Source organism: Oryctolagus cuniculus, chromosome X, assembly GCF_964237555.1.
Source record: "Oryctolagus cuniculus chromosome X, mOryCun1.1, whole genome shotgun sequence".
Classification (NCBI taxonomy): Eukaryota; Metazoa; Chordata; class Mammalia; order Lagomorpha; family Leporidae; genus Oryctolagus; species Oryctolagus cuniculus.
In genome coordinates, this window is record NC_091453.1 from 53,859,234 (window position 1) to 53,876,782 (window position 17,549).

Here is a 17,549-nt window from a genome sequence, read left to right on the forward strand (position 1 = left end):
GAGTGGAGCAGCGGGGACTCGAACCGGTGACCCTACAGGATGCTGGCACTGCAGGCAGAGGCTTTCCCCGCTAAGGCACAGTGCGGGCACCTCCATTGTCTAAATGATTGTTTAGCAGTTTATTTATTCTGGGGCACAAACTTACATTGCTTTCAATAAATTCTCCGAGTCCACAGAATGATGGCGATTTCCCATGAAAGCTTATTTTCATTTGAAGCTTCTATAACTTAATACATTTATACAAAAGTAAGGATGTAAAACACAGTTTGTCTTCTTCAGTTATTTTCCTTAAGGAATGATGATGTAACTATCTATGCTTATCTTGTCTTTGTGTGGGGACTGATATGGATGCACTGAGACCAAACTTAAAGTTTAATCATCTTTATTGCTGAACGTCAACTGACAACATTAGGGAGCAATAGACACGAGCACTAACATAGACCTGGAGTCAGGGGAATTGCTGCTGCACTGAGAACTCTGAAGTTGCACTTGGATTTTAACAGAGAGCACCTCTGACACGCAACAAACAGACAAGCAAAGAAGATGTGATCATTTAAGCTGGAACTTTAGAGTCTCCTTGGTTTCGTGTAGCCCACATCATGACTGTAGTATATATATCACTTCAGTTGTGAGCTTCTCTCTTCAAAGTATCAAGAGCAAAACGGGGGCTGGAAACAACTGAGAATAATGGCCACTTGTTGATGCTGTCACATGGAAAGAGAAAGTCATCATATGTTTAGTGTTTTAGGTGAGAATCATAGAGATTTCAGCAGATAAAATATGTTTGTATTGAAACCAACTTTTATTTTCAATATATTCAACTTACAGTTCGCCTGATGTTTTCCGCTTGTAGTATGGCCATTTCTTTTGTAAATCCACCTTGCTCATTAGCAAGCTTTATTTGCCTCTCCTTCAGGCACTTGATACTCTAAAACAAAAAGCATAGTTCAGTATTAAACCACCTCTTTTCATCTCACATTACAAACATGTACAATTACATTTATAAAGCAGTACATTTTAACATTCAAATGATGCTGAAATAAAAAATACTCTTAATGTTTTACATGAAGGCTAAAACACTCACTAAAGAAAAATAGAGGGGCTGGCGCCATGGCTCACTTGGTTAATCCTTTGCCTGCGGCGCCGGCATCCCATATGGGCGCCGGGTTCTAATCCCGGTTGCTCCTATTCCAGTCCAACTCTCTGCTGAGGCCTGGGAAGGCAGTTGGAGGATGGCCCAAGTGCTTGGGCCCTGCACCCCCATGGGAGACCAGGAGGAAGTACCTGGCTCCTGGTTTCGGATTGGCACAGCACACTGGCCGTAGCAGCCATTTGGGGGGTGAAGCAACGGAAAGGGAGACCTTTCTCTCTGGCTCTCTTTCTCTCTCTCACTGTCTAACTCTATCTGTCAAGTAGAAAAAAAAAATTAAAATAAATAAAAAAAAGAAAAATAGAAATGTGCGATATAATTTAACAGGAGGCAAAATACTTCACTGGAAACAATAGGACAATGAACGTTTAAGGTCCAAGATGGGGAAAACGGAAAAAAAGTATGTTCCTTTGCAATAAATACAATACTGTTGATATCCATTAATAAGCTTTCAAAACAGGAGGTGTTGGTGTGATTCCTGTCTCTCTGCCTCCTGGCTCGCCACACCATCCCCGCCCTGCATGTGTTCTGCATTCCACTGCCCTCATCCCATGCCAAGCTGGTAATGGGGCCACCGGATCCTGGACTGTGAACCCACAAAGGTGTCAAGTGTTTTCTTCATGTGTGGCTCCTCTCAGGCATTTTGGCTAAAGTAATGAAAGCTGACTAATACAGCATTTATGTGAAACACACAGCTAATATCACACTCAGTAGGGGAAAAAACATTCGCCCTAGGATTAGGAACAAGATACCTGCTTATACCACTGCTATTCAGCATGGTAGGGGAAGCTCTATCGGGAGCAATGAGGCAAGAAAAAAATAAAAGGCATTCAAAAAAAAAAAAAAAGAAAGAAAGAAAGAAACAATAGTTGTAAACCCATTTATTATGATTAATGGTCAAAGTAATCAAATTTCCTGGGAATGAAATGACCCATCATATAATGACTTTGAGTTATGAAAAATAAAACTGTGATTTAAATCTTCACTATTCATACAACAAACAATGAAGTAGCGCATACTGTGAAAGACTCCATGTCTCAAGTGTTATGGAGGGATTGAAAATGAATGTGGCATCTTCTCAATATTCCCATGCCATGAGCAAACATAAGGAGAGTCGAGACAGAGCATGTCTTATAGGAGTGAAGGGCGACTTGCCTAGGTGTGTAGCTGAAAGTGGAGATGAATGCCTACTTCGCTGACAAAAGGACAGGATTTTAATATGTAAAACAAGAAAGAGTTGAGAGGATTCTAGCGGAAGATCCACAGAGAGCATGGAGAGATGGTGAGTTGCTTCAGAGGAAGCCATCAACCTGGAAGGGTGGGAGTAAAGCAAGAACGCAGCAAAGGAAGCTCTAATTGTCACCATGCTGTAATTTATGGGTGTGGGGAATGATTAAAGACCTAAAATTGTAGAAGGGGAAGCTACCAACAGTTTTAGAAGAGGGAAGGGCAATGTTTGAGGAACCTCATAATGCACTGGAGAAGAGAGAACACAGAAAAGAATTTAACAGAACAGGTCAAAAATAAAGAGGCCCTAGGGCAGCAGCAGTGGGAACTGAAATGAAAGTAGTATTGCAGAGGCCCTGGTGATAAGTGGACAAGAAGGAAAAGGACATGCCAGCAAGGAAATGACAGTAAACTTCCTACCGTAGGTGGTCACATTCAGCACTGGCATCTAGAAAACTCATTTCTCAGACCTCTACCTCAATTAATAAAGGGCTCTCAGGGAGCATCAGAACAACATGTTCCCTATTAGAAAACACATTGAAAAATAACTGTCTGTGAGGCCTGCCTTGTGGTGCTGCGGGTCAGGCCCAGCTCCTCTGCTTCTGACCCAGCTCTCTGTTAATGCACCTGGGAAGGCAACAGAAGGTGGCCCAATTACTTCAGCCCCTGCCACCCATGTGGGAGAACAGGAGTTCCTGGCTCCTGGCTTCACCCTGGCCCAGATCTGGCTGCGGTGGCCACCTGGGGAGGGAACCACCGTTTGAAAGATCTCTCTCTCTCTTTCCCTATCTCTCTGTCTCTCTGCAGATGTGTGTATCTCCCCCTACCAGCTTTGAACAAAATAATAAATCGTTTTAAAAGAGAAGTGTACACGTGTGTAAATACTTTAGAAGTATTTAGTGAATGAATTTTAGACTTTTTGGATATGTGTGAGAGAGAGCATGCAAAACCACAGCTTGACTCCCCAAAGAAACAGAACAGCAGAGCAAGAATGAATACTTGTAACGGTGTTTCTTCTAACTACCCCAATTAGTTTAGAAGAGTGCAATTTTAAAAATAATTTGAACAAGATGGTTTTAAAATCAAAACCATCAAACAAACAAACAAAAAAAAAAAGGGGCCGGTGCTGTGGCGTGGTGGTAAGCCGCCACCTGTGATGCTGGCATCCCATACGAGATCCCAGGAAAGCTTTGGAAGATGGTGCAAGTCCGCAGGCACCTGCACCCATGTGGGAGACCAGGAAGAGCTCCTAGCTTTGGCCTGGCCCAGTCCTGGCCATTGTGGCCATTTGTGCAGTGAACCAGTGGGAGGAGGAGCTCTCCCTCTCTCTCTCCCTTTCTTAGTCTCTCCCTCTCTCCCTGCAACTCTACCTCTCAAATAAATAAATACCTCTGAAGAAAAGGAAAAAGGGGATGCACAGCATTCCGTTGAACCCAAAAAGTGTATCCATGCATGAAGGAAAGGTTGGTGTCACTCAGGACAATTTGCTAAGGTGCAGACAACACAGTAGAAAATTCTCAATTTGCAACGGTCAGAACCGGCTCTTTCATCCTGTTCTATGTATCTGGGCTCTGTCTTCCAAGTGTAAGTTGACATATGAAGCAACTTGTACCCATTTCAATATTACCAAAAGCAAATAGGCTGCGGCATTCTCGGAAAATAAATTTGAAGGTAAAAGAGATACTCATTAATTAAAATTGAGTACTTTTTGAGAAACATTGGCATTAGAAAGGCAAGTACACCTCAAGAAGCGATGTACAGACTTTCTACTTTCATCGCTGATGTGGACAACCATAGCCATCAGTTAATTGCCAACAAAGTACCAGTTTCTCGGTAAAATCGCCACGTTACGTTTTCCTGCTGTGAATGGCACCCCCAACCGCTTATGAATCAAAGGTACTACAGCGATTAGCACTTTTATTTTCATGGGACCAATGCTGGTATACTTAAATTGTTTCAGTAGAAGTTTTGAAATAAAAACAGTGTACATATGAAGAATACATTATGTTACCAAATATCACAGACCTGTAAGAAATTCCCATACAACGTTTTCAGTTCTTTCAATCTCTTGGTACGAAGCTTTATAGCCTGTTGAGAAACCTTTTGTTGCAGTTCAAGTATTTTCTGAAAACATAAAAACAGTACTGGTGTGGGAACAATTTGGATAAAATATACAATTTACAAAAAGTCACTCGGGTTCTACTTAAAGGGAACAGTGTTAAAACAAGCACTGAAAATATCTTCTCCTCTAGCAAATACTCTGACCAAGTTTACATAATTGGTGTTCAACACTGATATACAAAAACTACAGTACTCCTACCTTCTGTTCGTTGGATATGAAATTTACTTAATATTTTTAAAATCTTGTCAATGAATTCAGAATCCACACACACGATCCCTCCGATGATGATCTTTCTGTTTTTCCACCAATGATCTCGACACATCCCTGACTTCAGCTACCCATTTACACAGACACACACTGGATTTTGTCATTCCCAAGATGTGTAACAGCTACGTGATATTAAAAATATCAAACACTTATAGAGGCTCCATGTATCACATACCATTCCCACCCATTTTAAATAATCTTATGATATAGGAAGGCATCTACTGTTTAAAACAAACTCTAGGCTGTATGATTATTATGACCCCAATATGCTTGAGGCAACTGAGACACAGAGATCGTTTGTCTTTGGTTCCATAGCTGGCAACAGTCAAACCAGAGTTGGAACCCAAACAGTATGGTTCCAGAGTCCGGGCCCCTGACCACCGTACTATGCTGTTTCCACATCTTTCCCGAGCTCTAATCTCTCCCTCTGTTAGTCACTCCCTTCTGTACTATAGCTCAGTACTCTGTCAGGACATAAAATCCTCCCCATGCCACACTTTTCCCTGACCAATATTCCCACCCCCACGTTCACACTTTCCTCAGATCCAGCTTAAATTCTACGACCCGTCGTCACACTTCCATCCTCGCTCAAATGCCCTACCCGTCTCTTCGACATGCTTGGTGAAATCCCAGTCCTGGACAATCCAATTCTCCAGCTGCCCTGACACATCCATGCTGACTAATCCCACTTCAGTCCATGATCGCTATGTCACAAACCTACAGTACACCCATAATGCTGCTTGGCATTTGTATTCCCCTTGTCTGTTTACTGGCCCACTCTCAGTAAACAATGCCACACCTACTCCTCTGCCCTAAAGACAACTCTTGCTTCTCCACATCCTTATTCCTGCCTTTCCCCCTTTCTTCCTCGCTAAAGAAACAGCAGCAATCTAAAGAGGACATCCAGTCTTGCACTGCTACCGCTTTCACCCACCTTTGTCCATCTCAACTCATATACTCTACTTTCTCTCCTGTTTCAATGCACCAACCGTTCTTCTTGGTGAAGGTCAACTTTCTCACCAGATCCCAACTTTTCTCACTAGATCCCAACATTCCTCCCGGACACCAACCTGCACTTCTTAGGACACAAATGGCCTCTAAATGCTGGCTCTCCCTTACTTGGCCCATCTTTCAGCAACATGTAATGAGACTGGTCCTCTCGCCTTCCAAAAGGCATCCTTTGCTTGGTTTCACCTGGTTATCTTTTCACCCATTTGGCCACTCATTCTCAGGCTTCTTTCCTCATCCCTTTAAGCTGCAGGACATCAACGTATGGTGCAGGCCTATCCTATTCTGGTTGACAGTAATCAGCCCCAAGCCACGTGGCCAATTAGGGGACTGGAAAAGAGCCTCAGTTTCAAGGCTCTAAGACATGTCTGGACTTTCCCTTCCTACTTGACCCTCGACTACAATCAGTTCATCGTAAAGTCGGGCTTGATACTAACAACCATATTGCTTTCATGTTGCTTCGTTTTCTGCATATTTCCATCCCAATCCTCAAGCGCGTCCAGAAACTGCTGAGAATAACGAAGATAAAATGCCTGCCTGTAAAACAGAATAATAGGCCAACATTATACTTCGTAACAATTGCAAAAGGTAAAACGTGTTCGCAGCTGCAATCCTCTGATGGGAAATCGGAAAATAAATCGATGATTTAATTTCATTCCTAGACTATGTGTTCCTTATTGGCTAAGAGAGAAGCTATATCACATGGCTTAGTTCTTAAAAAAAAAAAAAAAAAAAAAAAACTAAAGATGATTTAAGGATTATAAATTATCCCCAAAAACTTTATTGCAAAAAGGTTTTTTCATGTTGTTTTTTTATATGACTAAAGGATTTAGTCGTAAGTAGTGTCATTCGGGATATTGCATCCATTCATCCTCTAGACGTCCAAACAGGAATATTTTGAATTTTTCCTACCTTGGCACATTAAGGAAGAGTGAAACATATTAAGGTAAACATACAAATTATTGAGATCAGAAGAGTAATGGCTTAAGATATTTATCTTTCATTCGGCCAGCATATTCCTGGAATGAATACAAATTTTGTTACATTAAGAAAATTCAGGGGTCAGCTCTGAGGCGTAGCGGGTTAGGCTACGCCTTCAGTGCCAGGGTGCCGGTTCCAGTCTTGGCTGCTCCACTTCTGGTCCAGCTCTCTGCTATGGCCAGAGAAAGCAGTGGAAGATGGCTCAAGTCCTTGGGCCCTTGCACTCAGGTGGGAGACCCAGAAGAAGCTCCTGGCACCTGGCTTAAGCCTGATCCAGCCCTGGCCCTTGGGGTCACTTGTGACTGAACCAGCACAATGGAAGATCTCTCTCCCTCTCTGTCTTTCCCTCTCTGTCACTCTGCCTCCCAAATAAACAAATAAATCTTTGAAAAAAGAAAACATTCAAATGTAAGTTGAATGAACAAGAAGGTCATTTTTATGGTCCTCTAGAGTCTCTGTCTGGATTCACTTATGGTCTGGGGTTACAGAACTAAAGTAAGAGAGTATTTTGAAAAGTTCATGGAATGTTGAATTAAAAGATGTTTCTTTTGGTACGAAAAGCTTTTTAAATAGGTTTTTCATACTATGCACTTTACAGACTTTTTGAAAACTCCCCATATGCATAGATTTTGAGGTTTTCCACCGAAATAAATTGATCTTTTTATTTCCATTTTCTACTAACTTTGTGAAGCACCCTTGGATTTCCTGAGAGGAAACTCAAGCCAAATATATGTTTCTATTCAACCTCAGATAAGCAGAACAGAGTTTCTTAAGTAATTGGTATCCATGCATACCATGAAATGATACAAAGGCTCTGGATTTGAAATATTAACAGACTCACCTTTGCTCTGTCCTGGTTTTCCAAGAATCCACAATTATCCGCTCAATGTTTCTGAGAGAAGCATTGACACTCCTTCTGAATAGCTGTTTCTTCCTATATATGACCCTTTTAATCCTCCCTATATTGAAAGTATATACTCGTTAAAATTTATCATTGAAAATTATTTTCTGCCCATATAATCAAGTCACCGTGGACAACGTGGTTGGGCAGTACTGAAAAGACACTTAGCATTAACAGGTAGGCATCACTGCAAAAACCAAGATGAACTGCTTCCTTTTTCTCCTGAGAAAACTTTCAGTTATTAGTACTCCATTTCAAAATCTGCTATCTGCACATCACTGCTTCATTTAGGATGAAACATAGCTAAGAAGGGCGGCGGCGCGGCTCACTAGGCTGATCCTCCGCCTTGTGGCACCGGCACACCGGATTCTAGTCCCGGTCGGGGTTCCGGATTCTGTCCTGGTTGCCCCTCTTCCAGGCCAGCTCTCTGCTCTGGCCAGGGAGTGCAGTGGAGGATGGCCCAAGTCCTTGGGCCCTGCACCCCATGGGAGACCAGGAGAAGTGCCTGGCTCCTGCCATCGGATCAGTGCGGTGCGCTGGCCTCAGCGCGCCCGCCGCGGCGGCCATTGGAGGGTGAACCAACGGCAAAGGAAGACCTTTCTCTCTGTCTCTCTCTCTCACTGTCCACTCTGCCTGTCAAAAACAAAACAAAACAAAACAAAGAAAACATAGCTAAGAAACAAAAGTTACAATTTTTCAAATAGTATGAAAATGCTGTCAAAGGACCCTTTCATTTCTTCATGAGAAAACATTATCATAGCTATTTTTCAATCCATTTGCAAAGGAACCCCCAACTCAAAGGACACATTTGGAGGGATTACTGGTAGTGGTAGAACTCATTACATACAGTGGAAATGCATTTTAATTCAACTGTGTCTAGATAGGTACAAGCAATGTTGTCAAAAAAAAAAAAAAAAGGAAAAGAATTGTTAACATGTGAGACTTTTAATTAAACTTGACTAAGATAAAGACCACTGGTACTTTATGAAAATAAAAAATTCATCCAACAACACCTTTTTGATACTTACGTGGAAGTTTTTTAGACTCGTATCATACTCACCAAAAAAAAAAGGTGCACTGTATAAAGTTTTCGGTAGGTCAGATAATTCTTTGCTAAGCATACGAGTCTACAGGTATTTGCCAGTAATCACGATGGAGCTGCACTATTGTACAGGTGTTTTATAAATCCACTTTACTAGCTCGATAATCAATTTATAAGACAGTTCATCAATCAAGCCAGCTGTCACCACCAAATAGAGCAAAGCTTTCAAAACATACCTGCTTATAGGAATCATAGAGAAATCGACACTTGAGCCTGTTGACAGTTCATCCTTCAACAAGCTACTTTTACTGAGAGCCGACTTATCCACTCAAAACATGCCAGCAAAGTTGTATTTCGTTCTCCACTGCGGCTTATTAATATAAATATAAAAACTACCAGGGGCTATTTCCGAAGCTTCAATTTGCACTACCCCCTTCAAATACAGGAAATGGGAAAGTCACAGGAAATGATGAAAATGCTAAACCAGAAAACCGATATCAAAAACTGCTCTGAGACTCGGTGACCCAAAGAGCAATCAGTCATATCGGTTCATCCCCATTTGCTCCTCTTACTCCATCGTGTACACGCACAAAATAAAAGCACCATCCTTCCCTCGCCACTGTTAGTTCCACGCTCATTGTTCACATCTAGAATGAAAACTAGTAAGGAAAGGTATGAGCAGAATCACGCTAAGTACTCACAGACCAGGCTGCTCACTAGAACAAGGCATTAGATAACCATGTTGTAGTCCATTGACTAGCAGTTCTTGTTATAAAAGTTACATGGTACAAAACATTTTTCCTAACTACAACTATCTCCTAAAACACACATACCTTCATAGCTTTCCAGCATATTCTGGAGCTGGTTCCTGTGAAGAAATTACATCAGTTTTCTAGTAAAATATCAAGCTTGTTCTTGTTTTGGAATACATATCTTTAGCTCAGTGTGGTACACACAATACATGCTATGTGAGCCAAAGTCTATTTTAAGGATGCTATCCGCAGACAATAAAATTACTTTAAAGGTACTACCTCGTATCTTCACTAATTATCGCTGCAAATGGGTGATTCTGGTGATTATACAGTCTTGGGTTGTTTTCTGCATTGAAAATACAAATGAAAAACATTTCTTAAAAAGAAAACTGTCTCGATCACTTATCCTGGAGAAAGAGCTTCATTGTGGACTTCCTTGGGCTCTTTGCCATCAAGTTCTTAAAGTGGATGTAAACGTGGAATCATTTCTTTAAAAGATTTATTCGTTTGTTGGGGGGGGGGTGGTGGTGTCGTCTTCCATCTGCTGGTTCACTCCCCAAATGGCCGCAGCGGCTGGAGCTGGGCCTATCCAAAGCCAGGAGCTTCTTGTGGATCTCGCTCGCAAGTGCAGAGGCCCAAGGACCTGGGCCATCCTCCACTGCCTTCCCGGGGCACAGCAGAGAGCTGGATCCGAAGTGGAGCAGCCCAACCCGAACCTGCGTCCACGTGGGATACCGGCACTGCAGGGCAGCGGCATTATCCGCTACACCACAGCACCGGTCCCCATGGAATCATTAATATACAGGTCAGAGAAAATTTGATCAGCAACCGAGATCATTTTATGGAGGCATTTTCTCAAGCGCTTTGAGGTCCAAGTCATGCAGAACCACAAGCTAGAGATCAGGTATTTTGGAAATGAAGACTGCATGCCTACAGAAAGGCAGCAGTGTGACCCTCTGTAACCCTTCGATGGAGTGGGAGCATCAAATGGAGCGCTGAAAGCGCAGGATGCCCTCTAGAAACATAGTGCGGGGTGGGGGTGGGGGTGGGAGTGTGGGGGCAGTCCCGTGGGGCAGCAGGTTAAGCCGCCGCCTGGGGCACGGGCATCCCATAGGGGGGACCCACTTGCGATCCAGCTCCCTAAGCAGCGGAGGATGGCCCAGGTGTTTGGACCTCTGCACCCCGTCGGGGCCCCTGATGGAGTTCCAGGCTCCTGGCCCAGCCCTGGCCGCGGGGGCCATTTGGGGAGTGAAACAGCAGGTGGAAGATCTCTCTCTCTTTCTTTCTCTCTCTCTCTGTCTCACCCATCTCTCTCTGTAACTCTGCCTTTCAACTAAGTAAATAGAATCTTGAAGGAAAAAGAAAGGAAGGAAGCGGGAGAGGGTGGGAGGGAGGGAGCCTGGAGGGAGGGAAGGAAACACTCAAACTCGGGTTTGAAAAGTCATGGAGCCCAGAGCGATGAACCAAGGACCGAGGCTACTCGCGTGCCCCAGCTGCCATGAGATGAGTCAGCCCCTTCCCTCGGGCAGGCACCTTCTTCCAGGCCCCTCTCCGACCGGGACCGTTTTTACCTGGGCGCCCCATGTCAGGGGGTGCCATACGCTGCGCCTCAGGCGGAGCCTTGGAACCCGTCTTGATGCGCCTGACTGTCGCGGGCGGCATGTCTTCGCACGCTCCGGATGCCTCCTGAACCTTGTGAGCGCAAAGACACTCTAAAGAAGTGGGGACGAGTTAAACAAGAGTCAGTGAGCGCGTTTCTCCGGGTTCTAGACCAGTGCGGCTGCAGCGCCCATAGAAGAAACACGGAAGAGAAGGGCAGCGGCGCGGCGCGGCGCGGCGCGGCGTGGCGCGGCGTGGCGTGGCGTGGCGTGGCGTGGCGCGGCACGGCGCGGCACGGCGCGGCACGGCGCGGTGAGGCGCGTCCCAGTCCCTCCCGACCCGGCCCGGCCCCAGCGCTGGCTGCAGCCCGCACACCCGGACTGGAGTCCCCTCTGCCGGGTTCCTGCTGCTCTGGCGGGAAGAAAGCTCAGCTCTGCCCCTCAGTCCCCACGTGGCCCCGTGCTGGTCCACAGGACCCATCACAGAATGACACAGTCACTTTTCCGGACAATTCGATGGGAAAGAACTACTCCGCGCCCGGCCTGGGCAGTCTAGCCAGGGGACTGAGCACCCGCCGTCCCGGACGCCCCCTAAGCGCTTGAGGTGTCTGCCATGCGACCAGGCCTGATCGGCGACCTGACAGGAGGGACAGACACGGACAGCCCCGATGTCCCCTTTCCCACATACCCCGTGCGGAGCCCTCTCAGTGCCTGGGTAGCCCTAGATCTGCCTCCTGATCCCAGTCGGGCCCACCCTCTGGGGTTCCTTCCCCTCAGCACCGAGCCTCCTCCGTCCTGGTCCTCAGTGGACGCCTCGAGGATTTTACCTCAGAGGGCAGCCAGGACCCTCCCCGCCTTCGACACCCTCGGCCCCCCAGGCCACAGAGCGACGCTGACCCCGCTCCGGCAACTCTGGTGCCTCACCTGAGGATTCCCCTCCCCCAACCCCCTCACAAGACCTCCGCACGCTCGGCACCCCTGCGAGGCTCTGAGGAATGAGCGCTGCCAGCGCGCGAACGAACGTGAGCCAGGGTGGGCTCCTCGCCGATTGGCTGGCACAGTGCACGTGCTGGGGGCGGAGCGGGGCGGGACGAGACGGAGCCCTAGTGCTTGCTGGATTCCCTCCGGCTGCTGTGGACACCACCCCGAACCAGGCTCTACAGTTCCACCTCCAGGAATATGACCAAAGGATGCAGAGCGCCAGAACCTACTGTGGACCCTGCACCTCGTGGATGAAGGACAAGTGGCCAGTGCTGGCCATAGCACCTCCCGATTCCTTCCATCCACCCCTCCCCTGGCAGTCGACTAGCCCTCGCCCTGAATGTGGTGTTTCTCTCATGTCCTCCCTGCTCCCGTGCCGTCGCAACACGTGTGCCTCTTCCCTTCCGGAGGTGGCCCGGTGCCGCCTGACTTCAGACATCGCCATAAATTCTACCGTGTGCCACATAGTATCCTGCCACTTCCTCTTTTCTCCCCCCAGCCCCGAATCCTTTTATTTAAGGTATATAAACTTCACGCCTTTCATAAATACAACTTTAGGAACATAGAGATTCTTCCCACCGTACCCTCCCTCCCACCTGCACTCCCACCCTTCTTCCTCCTCCCTCTCCTATTCCCATTCTTAGTTTTGACTAAGATCTATTTTCAATTAACTTTACACACATACGATTACCTCTATGCTAAGTAAACAGTTCAACAAATAGTATGAGGGGAAAAAAACCTGCTCCTCATCAGTTGGTCAAGGGCCGTTCAAAGTCACGCTTCTCGAAGTGTCAATTTCACTTTGCCACTTCCGCTTCAGGCCTACATTTTTTTGTAGATACCTGTAATGCTTTCATTTTCCCTGCTCTGTTCTACACTAACGTATTCATCTGATTTCTTGGCCATTAACCTCTGGGCAGGGCTTTTGTAAACAAGTGGCCATTTTTGCGGCGCCGGCACACCGGGTTCTAATCCCGGTCGGGGCACCGGATTCTGTCCCGGTTGCCCCTCTTCCAGGCCAGCTCTCTGCTCTGGCCAGGGAGTGCAGTGGAGGATGGCCCAAGTGCTTGGGCCCTGCACCCCATGGGAGACCAGGAAAAGTGCCTGGCTCCTGCCATTGGATCAGCGCGGTGCGTCGGCTGCAGCGCGCCAGCCGCGGCGGCCATTAGAGGGTGAACCAACGGCAAAGGAAGACCTTTCTCTCTGTCTCTCTCTCTCTCACACTGTCCACTCTGCCTGTCAAAAACAACAACAACAACAACAAGTGGCCATTTTTATTAGATGTCAGTTTGAGGTAAAGGTTTTTTTTTTTAATATAATTTTTTATTTGAAAGGCATAGTAACAGAGAGAGAGAGACATCTTCCATCTGCTGGTTCACTCCCCAGATGGCCACAAATGCCAGGGCTGAGCCAGGCTGACGCCAGGAACCAGGAGCCTCTTCCGGGTCTCCCACGTGAGTACAGGGTCCCAATTACTCGGGCCAGTCTCTGCTGCTTTCCCAGGCCTATCAGCAGGGAGCTGGATGGGAATTGGAGCAGGCTGGTCTTGAATCGGTTCCCATTTTGGAATGCTGGCACTTGCAGGGAGCTTATTCGCTATGCCACAGCTTTAGCCCCTGAGGGAGGTTCAAGATCACTCAGTAGAGAAGCCTTGGATCTTCTTGTTGAATTTAAATGTACGTGCCATCTTGGTTAGAAAACATGGCTTATGAACACCACTATAAGGGCAGCAATCATGGTTGTTCTAAGATTAGTAGATTTAGTGGAGGATTCGCTGCCAGAGACTATCGACAGCCGTAGTGCCGGTAGCGCAAGCTTCAGTAGCAGCTGCCGAGCAGCAGACGAAGTGGTGGAGGTGGCCATGGAGGCAGCAGAGGACTTCGTGGAGTTGACTATGGAGGCTTTTACAACAGTGATGGATATGGAGGAAATTTTAACTTCCAGGGAGTTGACTGATGGGGTAACTGAGCCTGCTTTGCAGTAGGTCACCCTGCCAAGCAAGCGAATATGGAAACTACATATAACTTAGCCAGCCTATACCTTCTGTAGCTTCAAGAACTCATAGTACATTACCAGCTGTGATTCCTCACTGCATTTTTTTTTTTTTTTGAAAAAAATTTTTGAGTAGCTCAAGGTCACAGGAAAAGATGAAAGGAACAATCAGCAGCACCGTTTGGAAGGTAGTTTGACGACTTCATTGCTGTAGTTTGGATTAACTCCCTTCCCATCTACCCCCATCCCAAACTGCTTTTATAATTTTGTGACTGAGGATCATTTGTTTGTTAATGTATTGTGCACTCCCGGGCCATAGCAGAGAGCTGGCCTGGAAGGGGGGCAACCGGGACAGAATCCGGCGCCCTGACCGGGACTAGAACCCGGAGTGCCGGCGCCGCTAGGTGGAGGATTAGCCTATTGAGCCGCGGCGCCGGCCTTGTGCCTTTAACTTTAGACAGCTTTTTATTTTGATGTCCTGTTGGCTCAGTAATGCTCAAGATATCAATCATTTTGACAAAATAAATTACTGAACTTGGGCTAAAATCAAATTATTCTGGGGGCCGGTGCTGTGGCGCAGCAGGTTAAAGCCCTGACCTGAAGCGCTGGCATCCCATTTTGGCGCTGGTTCTAGTCTGGCTGCTAATCTTCTGATCCAGGAAGAGGACCACTCAGGGCCTGTCATTCACAAGGCACTTACATTGGGAGTGATGGGCTGATATGCTACTGTCATGACTGCAATTCAGAAACCTGTTTGAACAAGGAGCCCAGGGTTCTCACTTTGCAATGAGTCCTGCAATCCTCATGCTGATGGTCAGTGCATAACACTGTGCCTCGCATTCAGAACAGGACCACATACTTGGTGAGCTGCAAGCAAATGGGGTTACCCTGGGAGCAAACCCTACAGAAATCAAAAGGATCCTACTGAAGAAAGGAAATTAACTTGCATATTTTGGTCCTCAATCCAATCTTAGACAGGAGTTCTGATGATGAAAGCAATGATGGATCCTCAGGACAGGTACTAGATCACTTGTACACGAGAAACACAGGGATACCTCCAGACTCACCCAGACCCACCCTGATGCAAAGGGCACTGCATCACCTGGGCTTCTGCATCACGTTGAGGCGCGGCCATGCCTATACACCAGGGACAAGTAAGGACCCAGAGCAGCCAGATTCAATGTCGGGCTGGTCAGCAGCATGAGCATCACCTGTGATTGTTAGACTCAAACTCCTTAAAGCCCACCCACACCAGCTGAAGCAAAAATTCTGAGGTAGGGGGAAGGGTTAACAAGCCCCCACATGATTCTAATCATGGGCTAAAAGTTAAGAACCAGGGCAGGAGTCAGGAGTTTCTTCTGGGTCTCCCACGTGGGTGCAGGGGCCCAAGGACTTAGACCATCTTCTAGTGCTGTCCCAGGCCATAGCAGAGAGCTGGATCAGAAGATTAGCAGCCAGACTAGAACCAGCGCCAAAATGGGATGCCAGCGCTTCAGGTCAGGGCTTTAACCTGCTGCGCCACAGCACCGGCCCCCAGAATAATTTGATTTTAGCCCAAGTTCAGTAATTTATTTTGTCAAAATGATTGATATCTTGAGCATTACTGAGCCAACAGGACATCAAAATAAAAAGCTGTCTAAAGTTAAAGGCACAAGGCCGGCGCCGCGGCTCAATAGGCTAATCCTCCACCTAGCGGCGCCGGCACTCCGGGTTCTAGTCCCGGTCAGGGCGCCGGATTCTGTCCCGGTTGCCCCCCTTCCAGGCCAGCTCTCTGCTATGGCCCGGGAGTGCACAATACATTAACAAACAAATGATCCTCAGTCACAAAATTATAAAAGCAGTTTGGGATGGGGGTAGATGGGAAGGGAGTTAATCCAAACTACAGCAATGAAGTCGTCAAACTACCTTCCAAACGGTGCTGCTGATTGTTCCTTTCATCTTTTCCTGTGACCTTGAGCTACTCAAAAATTTTTTTCAAAAAAAAAAAAAAATGCAGTGAGGAATCACAGCTGGTAATGTACTATGAGTTCTTGAAGCTACAGAAGGTATAGGCTGGCTAAGTTATATGTAGTTTCCATATTCGCTTGCTTGGCAGGGTGACCTACTGCAAAGCAGGCTCAGTTACCCCATCAGTCAACTCCCTGGAAGTTAAAATTTCCTCCATATCCATCACTGTTGTAAAAGCCTCCATAGTCAACTCCACGAAGTCCTCTGCTGCCTCCATGGCCACCTCCACCACTTCGTCTGCTGCTCGGCAGCTGCTACTGAAGCTTGCGCTACCGGCACTACGGCTGTCGATAGTCTCTGGCAGCGAATCCTCCACTAAATCTACTAATCTTAGAACAACCATGATTGCTGCCCTTATAGTGGTGTTCATAAGCCATGTTTTCTAACCAAGATGGCACGTACATTTAAATTCAACAAGAAGATCCAAGGCTTCTCTACTGAGTGATCTTGAACCTCCCTCAGGGGCTAAAGCTGTGGCATAGCGAATAAGCTCCCTGCAAGTGCCAGCATTCCAAAATGGGAACCGATTCAAGACCAGCCTGCTCCAATTCCCATCCAGCTCCCTGCTGATAGGCCTGGGAAAGCAGCAGAGACTGGCCCGAGTAATTGGGACCCTGTACTCACGTGGGAGACCCGGAAGAGGCTCCTGGTTCCTGGCGTCAGCCTGGCTCAGCCCTGGCATTTGTGGCCATCTGGGGAGTGAACCAGCAGATGGAAGATGTCTCTCTCTCTCTGTTACTATGCCTTTCAAATAAAAAATTATATTAAAAAAAAAAACCTTTACCTCAAACTGACATCTAATAAAAATGGCCACTTGTTGTTGTTGTTGTTGTTTTTGACAGGCAGAGTGGACAGTGTGAGAGAGAGAGAGACAGAGAGAAAGGTCTTCCTTTGCCGTTGGTTCACCCTCTAATGGCCGCCGCGGCTGGCGCGCTGCAGCCGACGCACCGCGCTGATCCAATGGCAGGAGCCAGGCACTTTTCCTGGTCTCCCATGGGGTGCAGGGCCCAAGCACTTGGGCCATCCTCCACTGCACTCCCTGGCCAGAGCAGAGAGCTGGCCTGGAAGAGGGGCAACCGGGACAGAATCCGGTGCCCCGACCGGGATTAGAACCCGGTGTGCCGGCGCCGCAAAAATGGCCACTTGTTTACAAAAGCCCTGCCCAGAGGTTAATGGCCAAGAAATCAGATGAATACGTTAGTGTAGAACAGAGCAGGGAAAATGAAAGCATTACAGGTATCTACAAAAAAATGTAGGCCTGAAGCGGAAGTGGCAAAGTGAAATTGACACTTCGAGAAGCGTGACTTTGAACGGCCCTTGACCAACTGATGAGGAGCAGGTTTTTTTCCCCTCATACTATTTGTTGAACTGTTTACTTAGCATAGAGGTAATCGTATGTGTGTAAAGTTAATTGAAAATAGATCTTAGTCAAAACTAAGAATGGGAATAGGAGAGGGAGGAGGAAGAAGGGTGGGAGTGCAGGTGGGAGGGAGGGTACGGTGGGAAGAATCTCTATGTTCC

General features: G+C 46.7%; 1 protein-coding gene across 1 annotated transcript; it reads right to left on the reverse strand.

Moving 5' to 3' along the window:
* Nucleotides 1-365: 365 nt before the first annotated feature.
* On the reverse strand, nt 366-12,178 carry LOC103345231 (synaptonemal complex protein 3). Its single transcript, XM_008248857.3, has 9 exons — nt 11,973-12,178; nt 11,022-11,162; nt 9,730-9,796; nt 9,532-9,566; nt 7,597-7,714; nt 6,212-6,311; nt 4,403-4,501; nt 827-928; nt 366-704 (listed from the first exon to the last, which is right to left on the reverse strand). The coding sequence occupies exons 2-9, from the start codon at nt 11,110-11,112 to the stop codon at nt 651-653; spliced, it is 666 nt and encodes a 221-aa protein (XP_008247079.1). The 5' UTR covers nt 11,113-11,162; nt 11,973-12,178; the 3' UTR covers nt 366-650.
* Nucleotides 12,179-17,549: the final 5,371 nt, after the last annotated feature.

Coding starts and splice junctions, on each gene's coding strand:
- LOC103345231 (XM_008248857.3), bottom strand. CDS start 11,112: ATGCCGCCCGCGACAGTCAGGCGCATCAAGACGGGTTCCAAGGCTCCG. Junction 9,567..9,729: donor ATAATTAGTGAAGATACGAG/GTAGTACCTTTA, acceptor ATTTCTTCACAG/GAACCAGCTCCAGAATATGC. Junction 7,715..9,531: donor TATGCTGGAAAGCTATGAAG/GTATGTGTGTTT, acceptor CTTTCAATATAG/GGAGGATTAAAAGGGTCATA.